The 17374-nt window shown below is 44.4% G+C and overlaps 1 protein-coding gene across 1 annotated transcript; it reads right to left on the bottom strand.

The window, feature by feature from the left end:
* Positions 1-797: 797 nt before the first annotated feature.
* On the bottom strand, positions 798-11855 carry bbc3 (BCL2 binding component 3). Its single transcript, XM_071357044.1, has 4 exons — positions 11452-11855; positions 8593-8866; positions 5496-5701; positions 798-3331 (listed from the first exon to the last, which is right to left on the bottom strand). The coding sequence occupies exons 2-4, from the start codon at positions 8852-8854 to the stop codon at positions 3236-3238; spliced, it is 564 nt and encodes a 187-aa protein (XP_071213145.1). The 5' UTR covers positions 8855-8866; positions 11452-11855; the 3' UTR covers positions 798-3235.
* Positions 11856-17374: the final 5519 nt, after the last annotated feature.

The raw sequence follows: 17374 nt of genomic DNA, 5'->3' as shown, positions 1-17374 counted from the left end.
TAACCATGAAACTGCAGAGAAGTATCTTCTCAACCCAGAGGGACAAAGCAGCATGATATTCCACATAGTTTGTGTATCTGTTTGTGAGTTATTGAAGGGAGAAAAAGCACCTTGGCGGAAAATAAATGTCTTGTTTTTCGCCTGCAGAGGGAATTTGTGGAAAGGAAAACAGCCAGAGCCTTGAAATGAAACCCATGACTGATTAAGCCCCATAAGGAGTCACTGCTCTTTTCCTGGGATTAAGAAAAAGCAGGATTTATTACGGACATCGCTTTAAGCCCATCCTTTTAATTAAAGCACGTCTCTTATCTCCTCTCCCTGACCAACCCACTAATCCCCCCCCCCCTCTACCACTCACCAAAAAAAGCTACCCCCTCCGGCACTGGTCATTCATTTTGTAAAGACTGAGCAGCAAAGATCCAAGCGGTCGCTCCCGACACCAATCACAATGGGGACCTCATTCTGCCGCTGACGCGTAGAGATTCAATTGGTTCATATATGGCACAGAGTGCAGGTGAGGACCTCTGGCCCAGATGTTATCTTTTGACTCATTGCAACGGGGGTCAGGGACTTATTCATTATAAGTAGGTGTCGTTCTTGTTTTTGAGACCATATGCAATCCAGACCATGTTTAGAACCACGAGAACAACAAAGCCTTCCTGAATAGAGGACATAGCCTACAGTTCAACAATCTCGAAACATTCCTACGTAATATCATTAGCAGCCAGCATCATTTTGACTGCACTGGGCCTTTAATAAATCTGATAATCTTACAAAGAAATACAAGCCAAAACAAGTAAATATTTAATGTCTTTATTGTTAAAAAGGAAAAAAATCTGTACAAAAAAATTCATGTAGAAAGTTCATTTAAAAAAAAGTCAAAAACAGCTCATTTACACCGCATGAAACTGAGATTGAGATTCCCACAAAAAATGCAGCGCTACTTTACAGCAGTGCCGTCCCTCTGTGAGAGTACATTGGAGAACGGAACCACAAGAAGTCACATAGTCGCCACAGGAAGTGGACCACGCCACGGCACACACCACAGGATGTCATGAGGCTGTCACAGGAAATATACTTCACGTGCTCCGAACGCTATGGGGACGCCCAGTTTCCCACAGAAAAAAAGGTGCTTGGGTATTCTCACAGGTTCTTTGTTTAAAGGTGTAATGACATTGCAAAAAGGGTCTCAAAAAAATTTACCTGAACTGAAAACAAAGCATAGACAGCAGTAATGTTAAGGCCTTATAAGTGATACACTATGGCAACACAGAAGATAGGATGATCACAGTTGTATCCATCAGAACGTCTATTTCAGGTTTACATGGCAAGTTGGGACTGTGTTAACCTCTTGAGTTCAAGGTTAAAACTGTTGGCTTCAGTGAAGGCTCAGTTTCTCCCACTTGGCATGCAAACGTTCTCAACTGATTTCAATCACTACATTGCTTGTTGTTGTGACCTCTTTCTAGACATTTGGACACACGTTGTTCCTCTTTGTAATGCTTTGGATTGATAGGGACAGTTGTTGGTTCACAAAAATGGTTTGTGTTTCTTAAAAGCTCTGCTTTCCTGGACGCTTTGAAATAAAACTTTGTTTACAAACTGACTATGGAAACTTTTCAATGGAATGCCTTTGCAAAGACAGATATCAATGCTCTAACACAGTTGACGGTTCACACTTCGTGTAACTGGGGATGAACTGACTGGTCAAGTTATCCCAGTCTACTGTCAGATATTTATCTTTAAGCTTATTCAATCCTCATTTTATGGGTTCTTGGCTTTCAAATACATTTAGAAATCGTTTTTTTATTAGGAATGAAAAGAAAAAAGAACTTATTTCACACAAAAAAAGTAAATACAAATTGTATTTTTGAAAACGAAACAAAATGCTACAAAACGTGCTTACCGTCAAAATAAACAAAGGTCTTCAGTTTCTTCTCCCAAACTACAATACATGTATTATACAATTGAGGGGCAATTTGATTATCATTTTGTAATCTTTAGTAATCATGAAAAGATAAACATCCAAGTCATGTTTTAACCAGAAATACCATCTCAAATCCACTGGATTTAAATACACTAACTGCTTCCAACTGTTGATCCAAAGACAAAAACAACTGCACACGTGGCAGATTTCAAACACAAACAGTACAATTTAAGTACGTTTAAAGCTAATTGAATCTCATCCAATGATAACAGGTCTTCACGATGGCTTGTTACTGGCTCCTCCTATCCACCTCCAAACCAAACCACCATCTCCCAAAACAAATATATACAAACAATTTAACACGGGTAATAATAGTGGGATTGTCCGACAGTGCTACTGCTCAACTCAGAGCCTCCAATAGAGGTGATGGTCTGGTAACTGGCTCATGTAGTGTTCAGTGTTCTGTGTGTGTGTGTGTGTGTGTCTCAACCACTGCTCCATCCAGGGTCCCACACACCAACCACTGATTGTCCTGGTGATGGGAGCGATAGAAAGGCACAGAAAGGTCAATGAAATGTATTCAGATTTGAAGGGAAGAGTAGCATACATATCAATTTATATACACCACTACACTCTTAGGAAAAAAAGGTTCTACCTGGAACCAAAAAGGGTTCTCCTATGGGGACAGCCGAATAACCCTTTTGGAACCGTTTTTACTAAGAGTGTACTGGCATTGTTTACCAAGTCAAGTTGGTCCTGTCTGAAACTATATGCCGACCTCTACAGCAGATCCCATATAGTATATCGCTATAACTTATCCCAGCAGTAAGCTTGGCTCATCCAGCGATATAAACTGATTAGTATTAGCCATAGTGTGACTTACAGGGGATTCTACACAGGCCCCTCAGTACCCGCATCAAGCCATGCTGTCGAGCAGTTGAATTGCTCATTCTACTGTACCATGACCTTAATTGGAAGAAGTTGTACACACACATACAGGAGCCATAGCCTCTCCGCCAGGTAAAGCCCTCACGTCATCAGCACGCCACACATCAGCGTGCTTCACAGTTTACAAGGAAGGATAGGAACACACACAAGCCTACACGGTCTGGGAGACCAACCTGGGTCAGAATGCTTCATCAAGAGCTGTCCCAAAGAGAGATTGAAAAATATATATATATATACACAAGATGTACAAAAGAGACTAAACAAAAGGGGTTCGTCCGTTCCAGCGGACTGAGTCCATTCTGAAGCAGTCTGTGATTGGTCCAGTAGGGAGCTCCGGCGTGTCCAATCCCTAGGGTCAGTCTATCTCAGTCGGTACAGAATGCTGAGGGTATCCGAGAGGAAGTTGAGGACTCCTAGACATAGGCCTCTCCAGTCCTGCCGTTGGGGGATGCCACCCTGAGAGAGAGAGAGAGAGAGAGAGAGAGAAGGGAAATTAGTCCACAGCCCCAAAATAATTGTGTCTTTTACTGTTGGCCTTTCAGTCTTGACGCTTGTTCAAATGAACATTTGTGGACAAAGTGACCTTGGCAATCCATGGATATAATGACGAGTCTGAGTCCGAGACAGTAAATAAGGGATAGAGGTTACATTGTTGATGATTGCAGTGTAACACCACATGAACATAATGACCTAACACTGAACTGACTTAGCTCTCAAGATATATATTTAGAATAGCTTGGGTCTTTACAAACATCCGCAATTTCACCAAGAGATGAATTTAGAAATGCCATAGGATAGCATCCACTGTCCTCTGCTTTAAGAGAACGTCTATATCATAATGATAGGATGTTGTGGCTTTGTGCAACCACTATTACACAGTTTATTACTTTCCAGATTCTATACTTTTTAATGGCTTTAATATCCACTTGCTGTAACAGCTGAGATGTTATCGCGTGCGAGTCTGTGAGTACATCTGTGTGGGTGTGTCTGTCTGTGTGTATACGGTGCACCTGGGTGGAGTTAGGCAGTCTCAGAAAGACACTGTCTGCTAAACAGAGCAAGGAGAGGTGACACATCGCCCGTTAACAGCAGCTTTGAGTCACTCACTAAAAATAACCCCGCTCTTTAGTAGGAGAGAGAGAGGTGAAAAAGAGAAGACGAGAGAGTGTGTGTGAATGTGGAAAGAGACAGAGAGAAGTAGTGAAAACCAGACACTGACAGACAGAGAGAAGTAATGAAAACCAGACACTGACAGACAGAGAGATGCTAGCAGAGAGCTTAAAATACACAAAGAAATAGAGGAGAGAGTTACAGCTCAGACTCAGAGAGAGGGAGGGAGAAAGAGAGGAGAGATACAGCTCAGACTCAGAGAAGAGGAGAAAGAGAGGAGAGTTACAGCTCAGACTCAGAGAGAGAGGGAGGGAGAAAAAGAGGAGAGAGTTACAACTCAGACTCAGAGAGGGAGGGAGAAAGAGAGGAGAGAGGTACAGCTCACTCAGAGAGGGGGAGGGAGAAAGAGAGGAGAGAGTTACAGCTCACTCAGAGAGAGAGGGAGGGAGAAAGAGAGGAGAGATACAGCTCAGACTCAGAGAGAGGAGGGAGAAAGAGAGGAGAGATACAGCTCAGACTGAGAGAGAGAGGGAGAAAGAGAGGAGAGAGATACAGCTCAGACTGAGAGAGGGAGAAAGAGAGGAGAGGTTGAGAGGTGGGGAGAGAGAAAAACAGAGTAGAGGAGGACACAGGGTAAGAGAAGATAGAGAACCACTGACCACACAGAGAAAGAGGGGCACAGTAGGAGAGGTCACGACACAAGATACAGAGGAAAAAAGCCCTGAACAAGAGAAACAGTAGAGTGGTGGTGAGTGAGTGTGTGAGTGTTTGTAGTGGACTATGACCCTCACGTGCCTGTGGTTTAGTCACCATCCCCAACCCCCACCCCCTCCTAAGCAGGCCTTTTGTTGTTACTCGCGCTAAGGAAGTCCTTTTAGCTCGCCTGCCTGTAAACAACGTTTCCCAAAATCCCCTGTCCTTCCACTGTTACCAGACAGCAGGGCAAGAGCCAGTTTAACCAGGGTAAACAAAACATTGTCAACCTGATCCACAGACCAAGGGCTTTATTATACTGGAATAAACTTGACAGTTTATTATGTGTGTGTGTGTGTGTGCGCGAGCGTTTGTGTCTGCGTCTACGTGTGTGTGCACGCGGAAAGGGAATGTTCGGCTCGGCAGAGGCATGTGAGTGAGTGAGCGCTGGAGTAGGGTGACGTCAGCCGTGTTTGTCTGCAGAGGGGGAGGCAGGTTGCCGGGTGCCGGGGGGGGAGAGATTACCCTGTGTTTACTCCTGTGGCTGCCTCACTGACTGGCTCCTCACGCGATACAGCCCAGCAGGGGGAGGGAGGGAGGACGGGGGAGGGGGAAGGGCAACTGGAAACTGAACTTCAGTCACAACACTCCCAGCTCATGGATATCAGATTGATCCATTTACACACCACTGGCACACACACACACACCAACTTACACATGCACATTTAAATTGAAAACACCTCTACACATTTATCAGAACTCACCAAACAATACACCATCTCATAAACAGATCATTCGTGTGCGCATTCATCCTTACCATTCTCTGGAGGATCGTAGCGTTCAAGTCGTCGCCGATTCTCTTGAGCTGGTTGGCCACTCTTTCCACCACCTCGTTGTCCAAACGCGGGTCCGCTACTCCAGATTCTCTGTGCTGGGGAGAAGCCTGGGGAGAGCGCTCTCTCTGGAGCAGCAGGTCAGGCAGGGGATCCCTGGCTGTGGTGTCCTGGAGCTCTCTGTCTGGGTCTGGGGAGAAAGAACAACACTCGTGCCATTACTGCCTCTGGCAGACAGCTGGACTTCCGTAGCCCACCACGACCATCTCTGAAACACAACATCAACTAGACTATATCAAAGGCAGCGCAGACCAGGCTGAATCAGGTCACATTTCGGTAGCAGGCAGATTGTGGGTAGCCTGCCGGCACATAAAACATGTCTCCTGTATATTGTTGTTTGTCTAGTAACAAGAATATGATCCAAAACATCCCCTCCGTCACCCCAAAATGCGATGCCCCCCGTCCTCACTTCTCTGGCTCCATAAGAGTCTTAGGTGTCTAGAGACAAGCATGTCGTCTGGTCTAAACCATATAGGCTACACACTTAATGGTGGCTAGGCTGCTTAGCAACACAGAGCCATTGTTTATTGGGTAAACATGTACCCCCCCTCCCCTGCCCCCCCAAAGCACAGCTCTTTTGAAAGTCAAACTAACAATGCAAACCCCCCCCACCACCCCTGTCAGACTGTTCAGACTGTTTTTAAATCTTGGGGGTTGCCGCCGTCAACCCTGTATTTTCCCCTTCAAAGTTAGAATGTAATCTCCTAATCTGCTTAATAAGTCTAGAATACGTGTGTTTGTGTACTACAGTGTTTGTTAGAAGGAGGAACTCCTGTCTACTCTGTATAGATTCAGAATAGGATAAACGCCTATAAAAATGCAATTTTATTACCCTCTGATTACTGCAGCGCAAACCGACGACACTGAAAGTACTGTGCGCATCACTGCCACTGCCGACTGCCATTGAGAAAATACATTTAAATCAAGTCAAGTCAAGTTTATTTGTCATATGCACAGTATACACGGGTGTACATAGTACAATGAAATGCTTAGTGACCTTATACAAACTGTTGCGCTGTGTCAAGATTCGAAGACACTTCAAATTAAGTGGAGGGGGAAAAACTCTGTGCATCCTATGAACGGGTTCCGTCCAATTTCCTCCCAAACCCCACTGTGTTTGTTCACAACCCTGACAGAGAGCTCCACAGGAAGCAAGGCTCCTGGCTACAGCGGGATTTGTGTCGCTGTCATGAGTATTTTCTGATCCTTAAGATGCAGGTGACTAGACAGCGAGAGGAGAGAGAGAGACAGACAGAGAGAGAGCGAACGGAGCCTGACAGAGAGCTCCACAGGAAGCAAGGCTCCTGGCAGCAGCGGGATTTGAGTCGCTGTCATGAGTATTTTCTCAGACAGACAGACAGACAGACAGACAGACAGACAGACAGACAGACAGACAGACAGACAGACAGACAGACAGACAGACAGACAGACAGACAGACAGACAGACAGACAGACAGACAGAGAGAGAGAGAGAGAGAGAGAGAGAGAGAGAGAGAGAGAGAGAGAGAGAGAGAGAGAGAGAGAGAGAGAGAGAGAGAGAGAGAGAGAGAGAGAGAACAGAGGAACTCTGGCTTGTTGCCAGGGTAACTATAAGATGGTGCTCCCAGAGATGGAATCAAGCCATTGGTGGACGGATTCAGGGGCTAGGCTGGGATAGGGTGGACAGGCTGGGGGGCGGGGTGGGACCAGTCTGCCCGGGGACTGGGGAAGAGGCAGTGAGAGCCAGAGAGTGCAAAGGTGGGAAACACAAGGAAGGGGAGCGGCTGAAAGAGGGATTACAGAGGAAACAGAAATGGTCGAGTAGAAACAGCGGCGGGTCTAACAGAAGGAAACGGGGAGAGAGAGGGTAGGTTATGCCTCTAACCAAGGAGGGGAACAGACTGCTCTCTCTATGGGAAGCCGTGAGCAGGGGACAAGTCTCGACATGCCCCAGCCACAGCATTTGACTTACAGGCAGAAAGTGAGAGCACCAGAGAGAGAGATACTATTCCAAACTATTCCTTTCAGTTGCAAAGCCACGTGCTCAAAATACTTCCCTCGCCTCCTAAGTAGCTCCGTAGCCCAAAGCCTGCAGTCCTAAAATCATCACATGCACACCAATACCACACCACACCAGTACAACCCTGAACTCTTCTCTGACAAGTTTCAGAGAAATAGCCTAATCCACACTTACCATTGCAATAAATTACCGTGACAATACCCCACATACTGTAGCTTGTGTCCGTTAAAACATAGGCTAAACTTTCCACTCCTGTCAATGAACGTGAAGCTCCTATTCGAGATGCAATACTCTGACTGCCTTCTTCCAGGCCCCTCCCTCATTGGTTTCCATCTCAATTGTTTAGGTTTGTTTACTCTTTCACAAGCATGGACACAGCAGATCAAACTGAGTGCATAAAACAGCAGCAAATGTGTAACATTCGGTTGAGAGCTTTCTATCTGGGTTCCAAGGGCAAGCTTCTTAGGTTATACTAAAGGCAATCTAGGTAAAGCATCAATAGGTTAAGGCTATATAAGGGAGGATGCTTTAAAGGGCGCATTTTCTGCACTGCTTGTATTTACATCCTAAGGTGATGACAACAGTTTTTTGACTACTAGCCTACCCATTTCTACTTGGTGGAAAATTAACAGGTGAGGAACTTCACTTAGATGTACAAGCATCAATGAGTCTTCCAAGTACAATAACAATCACAGTGAAGTCTATTGCTTCACATGCAAAATGCATCTCTATTTCATCAACTTTCCTTTTCGATCGACTCACACATTCCATCACACAGTTGAGTGGGGAACTTTCCCATCCAATGCCACTGCACTGGCATGTGAGCATGATGTCCTTTGATGCTAGTATTTCCTCATAGCAGTAAGCTATTCACAGCTACCACTTGTAATCCTATTCTAACATGACCATGGTTTCTGCCTCAGTGGCTTACCATTTAGGCCTATGCCTAAGAACTCTGTATTAGCAGCAACACACACTACATGAAACATCACAGTATCCAGCAACTAGTAGTAATAACCTACCTGTGCTTGCTCTTGTGGTGGTGTCCAGTGGATGGGCACTGGGGGGTGGGGAGGCTTCTCTCTGAGGCTGGGGGGGCGGAGAGCCCTGCCTGGGCTGGGTGTCAATGTTGGGGAGCAGTTGGCAGGACTGGGGGTATGCAGCCTGGAGAGGGTTGTTGCTGCCACCCGGCCAGGTGTCTGGCCGCTGGACCTCCATACGGCAGCTGTGTTGTCTGCCACGGCCATGATGGTCCCCTCCACTCTCCGTCTGGGGGCGGGCCATACCAGGTGCAGTCTGTTGATGTTTACAAATGCATAACAAAATTGTAATAGACATTGACTGATTGCCCCTTTTACAAACCGTTGTCACCTGGTTACTATGAGCGGTGAATGTTTGTGTGTAAAGGCATTAAGCTGTAAGATAAGGCATCAACATTCTAAATGATCATTCTAGCTCCAAGGTTTGCCAAAGTATACATCGTCTGGTCTTTCGCCTCCCAACGTAAATAGCGTAGCCAGCAATACACTCCTATGGCAAATGTGTTGTGTACAGCATTCAGCCAATCAGGTTGCACCTGTCTGTTTTTTACCCCTGCTGTACACAATGTCCAGAAGTGGCTGGCCACCCTAGCATGGTAGTGGAAAATTGTGTTTCTGTGGGGTGGTTCGGCGGCCCTCCCATTAAATGGAGTTGAGGAAACCGACGCCTTTGCAGCCTGATAAGAGGATGTTTATGTATGAACCGGTCACTGGGGACATGAGTGTATTACCAGCTGGGCTGATTGCTTTGAATGGAGGTAATACCAATGATTTATATATACACTAGATGACTGATAGGGTGCGCTGTGTTAAAGCCACCATGTCTCCATCTTGGCACTCCCACACCATTGTAATAATATATTTTGGAAGATATAGAAATGCATTTATTAATGTCTACATTCGTTTTTGCCACATGTATTCTATTACATACACCTTAATGCATACTTTAAATTATATTAAGTGAGCTAAATATAAACACAAAAAATAAATATAATAATTTTCCTTAAAATATAATTTTTTCGAGATGACTAATGTTACTGGCTCTACTACAACAAAAAAGATATAAATAGATGTAATTTTGTTTTGATGCATTTAATTGAAATACTGTAGAATTCCATTCATTCCTACAGACTGTGGCGTGTATTCACAGATGCCAAGGGAAGGCATGCTTCACCCAAAAATGTCCAAAGAAAAAAGATAAAAACATCTCTCTGTCTTCATAATTTTCCTTCAATCCGCAAGAGGTTGACTGTATCTCACCAGAGAAAGCATCTGAGCAAGTGAAACAGCGCCACTCTGTCTCTGTATGTGTTGGCCATCTATCTGATTCTGTCTGGTCATAAAGAGTATGACATTGTTATAGAGCAAACAACGCAATTATCACAACACATAGGTTTTAATAAATTATGGCTTTTTTTCTGACTTGGTTTCACCAGTGATTTTTACCCATGCACTGCTACTGATGGAGGCCTGCTCCTACTGGGGAGTGCCAATATGGCCGACCTGTGTCTTCAAAGCCTCTCAATGACCAATACATAGGATCAGCAACCCAGGGTTTATATACATCATTGGGTATGACACCACGTCAGAAATGCAGAGCTGGAAATTTCTCAGAACCATATATCAAGCAACATTTTACATTAAATTGGGTTTAAAGGTATAAGCTTAAAATACCTTGTTCCACGGGAAATATAGGTTGCCTTAGCATATATATATGTATGTTTTCAAACAGTGACCCAAGGGTGGGCTACCTCTCAAAACATTGTTTTTTTCCCTCCTTCCTCGACAGACAGTTTGACCTACCAACCCAAGTGTTATGTGGCCGCTAGATGGCAGCCGCTACGCCCTCGTGAGCGCGACGGTTGTTTATAAACAAATCCAGCAGCCGATTGACACGCGCTCCTTCACGCTACAGCGCGCGCCAAACTCTGTCAGTGGTAACACACAAAAAAAATTGTCCGCTTGTCATCCTCACTATTGCAACGCTTGATATACTTTTTTGCTCAACTAATACATGTATTTACGTTGCAACACGCAAATCGTATCATTCCTATCTGACTCAAAATACATAAAACGTTTCACACGGAAATGATGAAGTATGGAAAAGAAACATTGAAGGTGGATTGTGATTGCGCAGGAGAAACAGTTCCACGCAACATGGGTCTGCCTCGGTCTAAACTTGTTGAAATACTGCCTGTGACTGTCATGTAATTGAAGATGAAAAAAACGCTCAACATGGAATAAAGAATATGTGAATTCCATATCTCTAAGTTGAACGTAGAAATGCATCACTGGGCTTCTGTCATATGTTATCTTATCTGTTCCTCTCCTCCACACAACCACTAAAGTTCACACATCAAACTCATGACAGCCAAGTGTGTAAAACAAGACACCACACACGATTTTGCGAAAGCAGCAACCAACAAGAAGATGCCACTTGAATATCACACCAACACACTTTTTACATTACAGGAAAACCCTTCCGTGCCGCTGACTTCTACCACTTCAATCATTTATTTTCAAAATATTATGAAATAGCTACAGTGATTGCGTCGAAAACTATCTTCTGAAACTACTACGATTACAATGTAGCATGCTAGCTATAATAGCCTAATTTGACGTGTCAAGTTATTTTGACAGCTAGCTAAATTCACAGCCGAAGAACCCTTTTAGGTTTTAGATAGCATATTTTTTTTCTAAGAGTGTGCTATAGCTAGCTAGCTATACATAACAGCTCTATCTTGATACGGTAGCTAACGTTAGCAGCCTGTCAAAAAATCCGCTGTGCTGTAGCCAAGTCCTGCAGCATCACCATTATATTTGCTAATTTTTAAGACTTACTTGATGTATCTGATGATTCGTGATTACTGTAAATCTGTCTGTAGTTGAGGCACTGTCGATTGCTTGTTGACATCAGAATATGTGTCCAACAGGCTGTTTGACTCGCGACTTGTCCTTGCGTTAGATGTTGAAGAAAGTCCACTTGTAGTTTGTGACATTCCACGTTTCCCACTACGATTGTCAAAACAGTCAGCACTAGTCTTCTTTTATTCCATGGAAATCGATGCTTATCCAACCCGTTTTCACGGAGCTATGGTCCAAATGTTGATTACAGGGGAGACTGTTTCATAGTGGTATCACTTTGCTTTCACTCCCGCGGTTGCCTGTTTCGCCACGCCCTCTCCACCATGCATGACAACATGTCCTGACATGCACCTCGACTAGAGAAATGCTGCTACTCTGTTTCAATACCCCGGACAAGACTATAAAGGAAGAAACAAAACACCTTCTTGCCCAACCCTGCCCCCTTCCCGCCCCTTTTGCTTTCCTGTGAGTTTACCACATCTGTTGCAGCTGTTGTGTTAACGGTAAACAAAGTCTGGTTGTATAGTAGCTGGTGCCTCGAGCCTATGGGTGCAAAAATCTGTAATACATTTTAGCCTGTTTTATGCATACATTGGATTGTCAACAGCATATCATTAAATCATCAGCAACAGCATCATTATCAATACATGTCTCTTTTGGTGTGTTGTGAAGTTGAGATGAGGTATGAGGACAATTGACTGTATATGACAAGGGTTCAAAGTGCCTCTGCATTGCATGTTATAACCCGTTATACATGACATAATAAGTTATAACCTCGTTATAACCATGGGCTGTAAATTACAATAACACAGACGCATACATGAACAATTGTAGAGTGGGCCTATTGAACAGTTGGTTGAATGACACTCATAACCTGTCACATTGTTAGGGGTGGTCACCCATTGACTCATTGAACCTCTTTTCTTTATCAATTGCATGTTTGTTATTCGAGATTAGATATTTTTATGATCACACATAGGGGAACAATATACTTGTTTGTTTTACTTACATCATGTTTTTTTCTCTCAATTAATCTGATTTAAATTTGTATTTTTGTGTGGGGAAAAACTACGTTTTAGGGGAAGATTTACCCCCAAAATGTATATTTTTCAATTTTCCATTTGGATAATTGCAATGATGCAATTGAAAATGGTATTTGTAACCGCTTACATTAAAGACACAAAATGATGACTAGGCCTACCCAGCTAATGCTTTGATGTTTTAAATCAAATCCTTAAATTCCCCCCCAAGTAAAACGAAAACATGCCCAAATTATAGTATGGGATTAAGATATGTTTTCTCAAAAACTGAAATCCAGTTATGACAAATCGCCTAATCCGGGGATATTCAACCTGCTTGTTGATACTGGATTAGAGATATTCAATTGTAATCTTTCTGTCATTTTCAAATGACACCACAATATACAATTTATATAATTGAAGGCCAATTTTTTGTGTGGTTGTTTTGGTTTGTTTGGAAACATTTAGCAGATTTAGGATCTAAGGGTTTGTAGCCTAGGCTTCATTGCATGTTCAATATCATAGCCTATGTCTCTATAGCCTATATATGCATTAATTTAACACATTTAATTATGATAATTGGCAAGACATCGTAGCCTATACCCGCAGTCAAAATAACCATAAACTGAGTATTGGAAATCCCCTTGTCTTGTCCTTTAACCCCAGATGTGAAACATGTGACTGTGCGACCATTGTCCCCAAAGCTCAGCTGCGGGGCGCCCACTGTGAGGGTTTTGTTGCGGTGCCTAATCAGATGGAAATGGCAGATTGTCTCGAGACCCCCCATAGCAGATTGGAAATGCCCCTTCCATCAAAAGGGAAATCCCCTCACAGGTACATGTCCGGGCGAACATCCCATCATGGGCAAATTTGCTTGACATCTTGGCAGTTTGCACGACTCATCAGACATACCACCAGAACAGAAGACAATAGACGTGATTGTCGGCCAACTCTCCCCACATCGCCATACACTTCGTTAAATTAATTTAAACATTATCTGTATGCATATCTAGGAATGAAATACAGACAGATCTTAGGTCATCTCATGTAATTAAACGTCGTAATTAGTTGAATGCTGAATGATTTATTAATTTTGCCCCTTCATGGTCAGTCATAATCATTTAGTGTATTCACTCATGAGTGAATCCTGCTCTAGGGCTCTATTCCACTGATACAGAACACAATGTTTTTTTATTTATTTATTTAACCTTTATTTAACCAGGTAGGCAAATTGAGAACACGTTCTCATTTACAATTGCGACCTGGCCAAGATAAAGCAAAGCAGTTCGACACATACAACAACACATAGTTACACATGGAGTAAAACAAACATATAGTCAATAATACAGTGAAAAAAATAAGTCTATATACAATGTGAGCAAGTGAGGTGAGATAAGGGAGGTGAAGGCAAACAAATATATGTATAAATAAATAAAATATAAAAAGGCCATGGAGGCGAAGTGAGTACAACACAGCAAGTAAAATAAAAACTAAAAAACACTGGAATGGTTGGTTTGCAGTGGAAGAAAGTGCAAAGTAGAGACAGAAATAATGGGGTGCAAAGGAGCAAAATAAATTAATAAATAAATACAGTAGGTAAAGAGGTAGTTGTTTGGGCTAAATTGTAGATGGGTTATGTACAGGTGCAGTAATCTATGAGCTGCTCTGACAGCTGGTGCTTAAAGCTAGTGAGGGAGATAGGTGTTTCCAGTTTCAGAGATTTTTGTAGTTCGTTCCAGTCATTGGCAGCAGAGAACTGGAAGGAGAGGCGTCCAAAGGAAGAATTGGTTTTGGGGGTGACTAGAGAGATATACCTGCTGGAGCGCGTGCTACAGGTAGGTGCTGCTATGGTGACCAGCGAGCTGAGATAAGGGGGGACTTTACCTAGCAGGGTCTTGTAGATGACCTGGAACCAGTGGGTTTGGCGACGAGTATGAAGCGAGGGCCAGCCAACGAGAGTGTACAGGTCGCAGTGGTGGGTAGTATATGGGGCTTTGGTGACAAAACGGATGGCACTGTGATAGACTGCATCCAATTTATTGAGTAGGGTTTTGGAGGCTATTTTGTAAATGACATCACCGAAGTCGAGGATTGGTAGGATGGTCAGTTTTACAAGGGTATGTTTGGCAGCATGAGTAAAGGATGCTTTGTTGCGGAATAGGAAGCCAATTCTAGATTTGACTTTGAATTGGAGATGTTTGATGTGGGTCTGGAAGGAGAGTTTACAGTCTAACCAGACACCTAGGTATTTGTAGTTGTCCACATATTCTAAGTCAGAGCCGTCCAAAGTAGTGATGTTGGACAGGCGGGCAGGAGCAGGCAGCGATCGGTTGAAGAGCATGCATTTGGTTTTACTTGTATTTAAGAGCAGTTGGAGGCCACGGAAGGAGAGTTGTATGGCATTGAAGCTCGCCTGGAGGGTTGTTAACACAGTGTCAAAAGAAGGGCCAGAAGTATACAGAATAGTGTCGTCTGCGTAGAGGTGGATCAGAGAATCACCAGCAGCAAGAGCGACATCATTGATGTAAACAGAGAAGAGAGTCGGTCCAAGAATTGAACCCTGTGGCACCCCCATAGAGACTGCCAGAGGCCCGGACAACAGACCCTCCGATTTGACACACTGAACTCGATCAGAGAAGTAGTTGGTGAACCAGGCGAGGCAATCATTAGAGAAACCAAGGCTGTCGAGTCTGCCAATGAGGATGTGGTGATTGACAGAGTCAAAAGCCTTGGCCAGGTCAATGAATACGGCTGCACAGTATTGTTTCCTATCGATGGCGGTTACGATATCGTTTATGACCTTGAGCGTGGCTGAGGTGCACCCATGACCAGCTCTGAAACCAGATTGCATAGCGGAGAAGGTGTGGTGTGATTCGAAATGGTCGGTAATCTGTTTGTTGACTTGGCTTTCGAAGACCTTAGAAAGGCAGGGTAGGATAGATATAGGTCTGTAGCAGTTAGGGTCAAGGGTGTCCCCCCCTTTGAAGAGGGGGATAACCGCAGCTGCTTTCCAATCTTTGGGGATCTCAGACGACACGAAAGAGAGGTTGAAGAGGCTAGTAATAGGGGTGGCAACAATTTCAGCAGATAGTTTTAGAAAGAAAGGGTCCAGATTATCTAGCCCGGCTGATTTGTAAGGGTCCAGATTTTGCAGCTCATTAAGAACATCAGCTGGGCCTCCCGGGTGGCGCAGTGGTCTAGAGCACTGCATCGCAGTGCTATGCTGCGCCACCAGAGTCTGGGTTCGCGCCCAGGCTCTGTCGCAGCCGGCCGCGACCGGGAGGTCCGTGGGGCGACGCACAATTGGCTTAGCGTCGTCCGGGTTAGGGAGGGTTTGGCCGGTAGGGATATCCTTGTCTCATCGCGCTCCAGCGACTCCTGTGGCGGGCCGGGCGCAGTGCGCGCTAACCGAGGGGGCGGGTGCACGGTGTTTCCTCCGACACATTGGTGCGACTGGCTTCCGGGTTGGAGGCGCGCTGTGTTAAGAAGCAGTGCGGCTAGGTTGGGTTGTGCTTCGGAGGACGCATGACTTTCGACCTTCGTCTCTCCCGAGCCCGTACGGGAGTTGTAGCGATGAGACAAGATAGTAATTACTAGCGATTGGATACCACGAAAATTGGGGAGAAAAGGGGATAAAATTAAGAAAAAAAAAAAAAAAAAAAAAAAAAAAGAACATCAGCTGACTGTATTTGGGAGAAAGAGAAATGGGGAAGGCTTGGGCGAGTAGCAGAGGGGAGGGCAGTGCTGTTGTCCGGGGTAGGGGTAGCCAGGTGGAAAGCATGGCCAGCCGTAGAAAAATGCTTATTGAAATTCTCAATTATAGTGGATTTGTCGGTGGTGACAGTGTTTCCTATCTTCAGAGCGGTTGGAAGCTGGGAGGAGGTGTTCTTATTCTCCATGGACTTTACGGTGTCCCAGAACTTTTTTGAATTTGTGTTGCAGGAAGCAAATTTCTGCTTGAAAAAGCTAGCCTTGGCTGTTCTAACTGCCTGTGTATATTGGTTTCTGGCTTCCCTGAAAAGTTGCATATCACGGGGGCTGTTCGATGCTAATGCAGAACGCCATAGGATGTTTTTCTGTTGGTTAAGGGCAGTCAGGTCAGGAGAGAACCAAGGGCTATATCTGTTCCTGGTTCTAAATTTCTTGAATGGGGCATGCTTATTCAAGATGGTGAGGAAGGCATTTTTAAAAAATGACCAGGCATCCTCTACTGACGGGATGAGATCAATATCCTTCCAGGATACCCCGGCCAGGTCGATTAGAAAGGCCTGCTCGCTGAAGTGTTTCAGGGAGCGTTTGACAGTGATGAGTGGAGGTCGTTTGACCGCTGACCCATTACGGATGCAGGCAATGAGGCAGTGATCGCTGAGATCTTGGTTGAAAACAGCAGAGGTGTATTTGGAGGGCAAGTTTGTTAGGATGATATCTATGAGGGTACCCGTGTTTACGGAATTGGGGTGGTACCTGGTAGGTTCATTGATAATTTGTGTGAGATTGAGGGCATCAAGCTTAGATTGTAGGGTGGCTGGGGTGTTGAGCATGTTCAAATTTAGGTCGCCTAGCAACACGAGCTCTGAAGATAGATGGGGGGCAATCAGTTCACATATAGTGTCCAGAGCACAGCTGGGGGCAGAGGGTGGTCTATAGCAGGCGGCAACGGTGAGAGACTTGTTTTTAGAGAGGTGGATTTTTAAAAGTAGAAGTTCAAATTGTTTGGGAACAGACCTGGATAGTATAACAGAACTCTGCAGGCAGTCTTTGCAGTAGATTGCAACACTGCCCCCTTTGGCCGTTCTATCTTGTCTGAAAATCTTGTAATTGGGGATGAAAATGTCTGAATTTTTGGTGGTCTTTCTAAGCCAGGATTCAGACACGGCTAA

This window comes from Salvelinus alpinus, chromosome 21 (assembly GCF_045679555.1).
Source record: "Salvelinus alpinus chromosome 21, SLU_Salpinus.1, whole genome shotgun sequence".
NCBI lineage: Eukaryota > Metazoa > Chordata > Actinopteri > Salmoniformes > Salmonidae > Salvelinus > Salvelinus alpinus.
Note: the sequence above shows the minus strand (reverse complement) of the source record. Positions and strands in the feature narration are given on the sequence as shown.

Excerpts from the sequence above, each read along its gene's own strand:
- bbc3 (XM_071357044.1), bottom strand. The coding sequence starts at position 8,854 with ATGGCCCGCCCCCAGACGGAGAGTGGAGGGGACCATCATGGCCGTGGC. Across the intron at positions 5,702-8,592 it reads CACCACAAGAGCAAGCACAG|ACCCAGACAGAGAGCTCCAG; the intron begins GTAGGTTATTAC and ends CTTTCTCCCCAG. Across the intron at positions 3,332-5,495 it reads CTACGATCCTCCAGAGAATG|GGTGGCATCCCCCAACGGCA; the intron begins GTAAGGATGAAT and ends TCTCTCTCTCAG.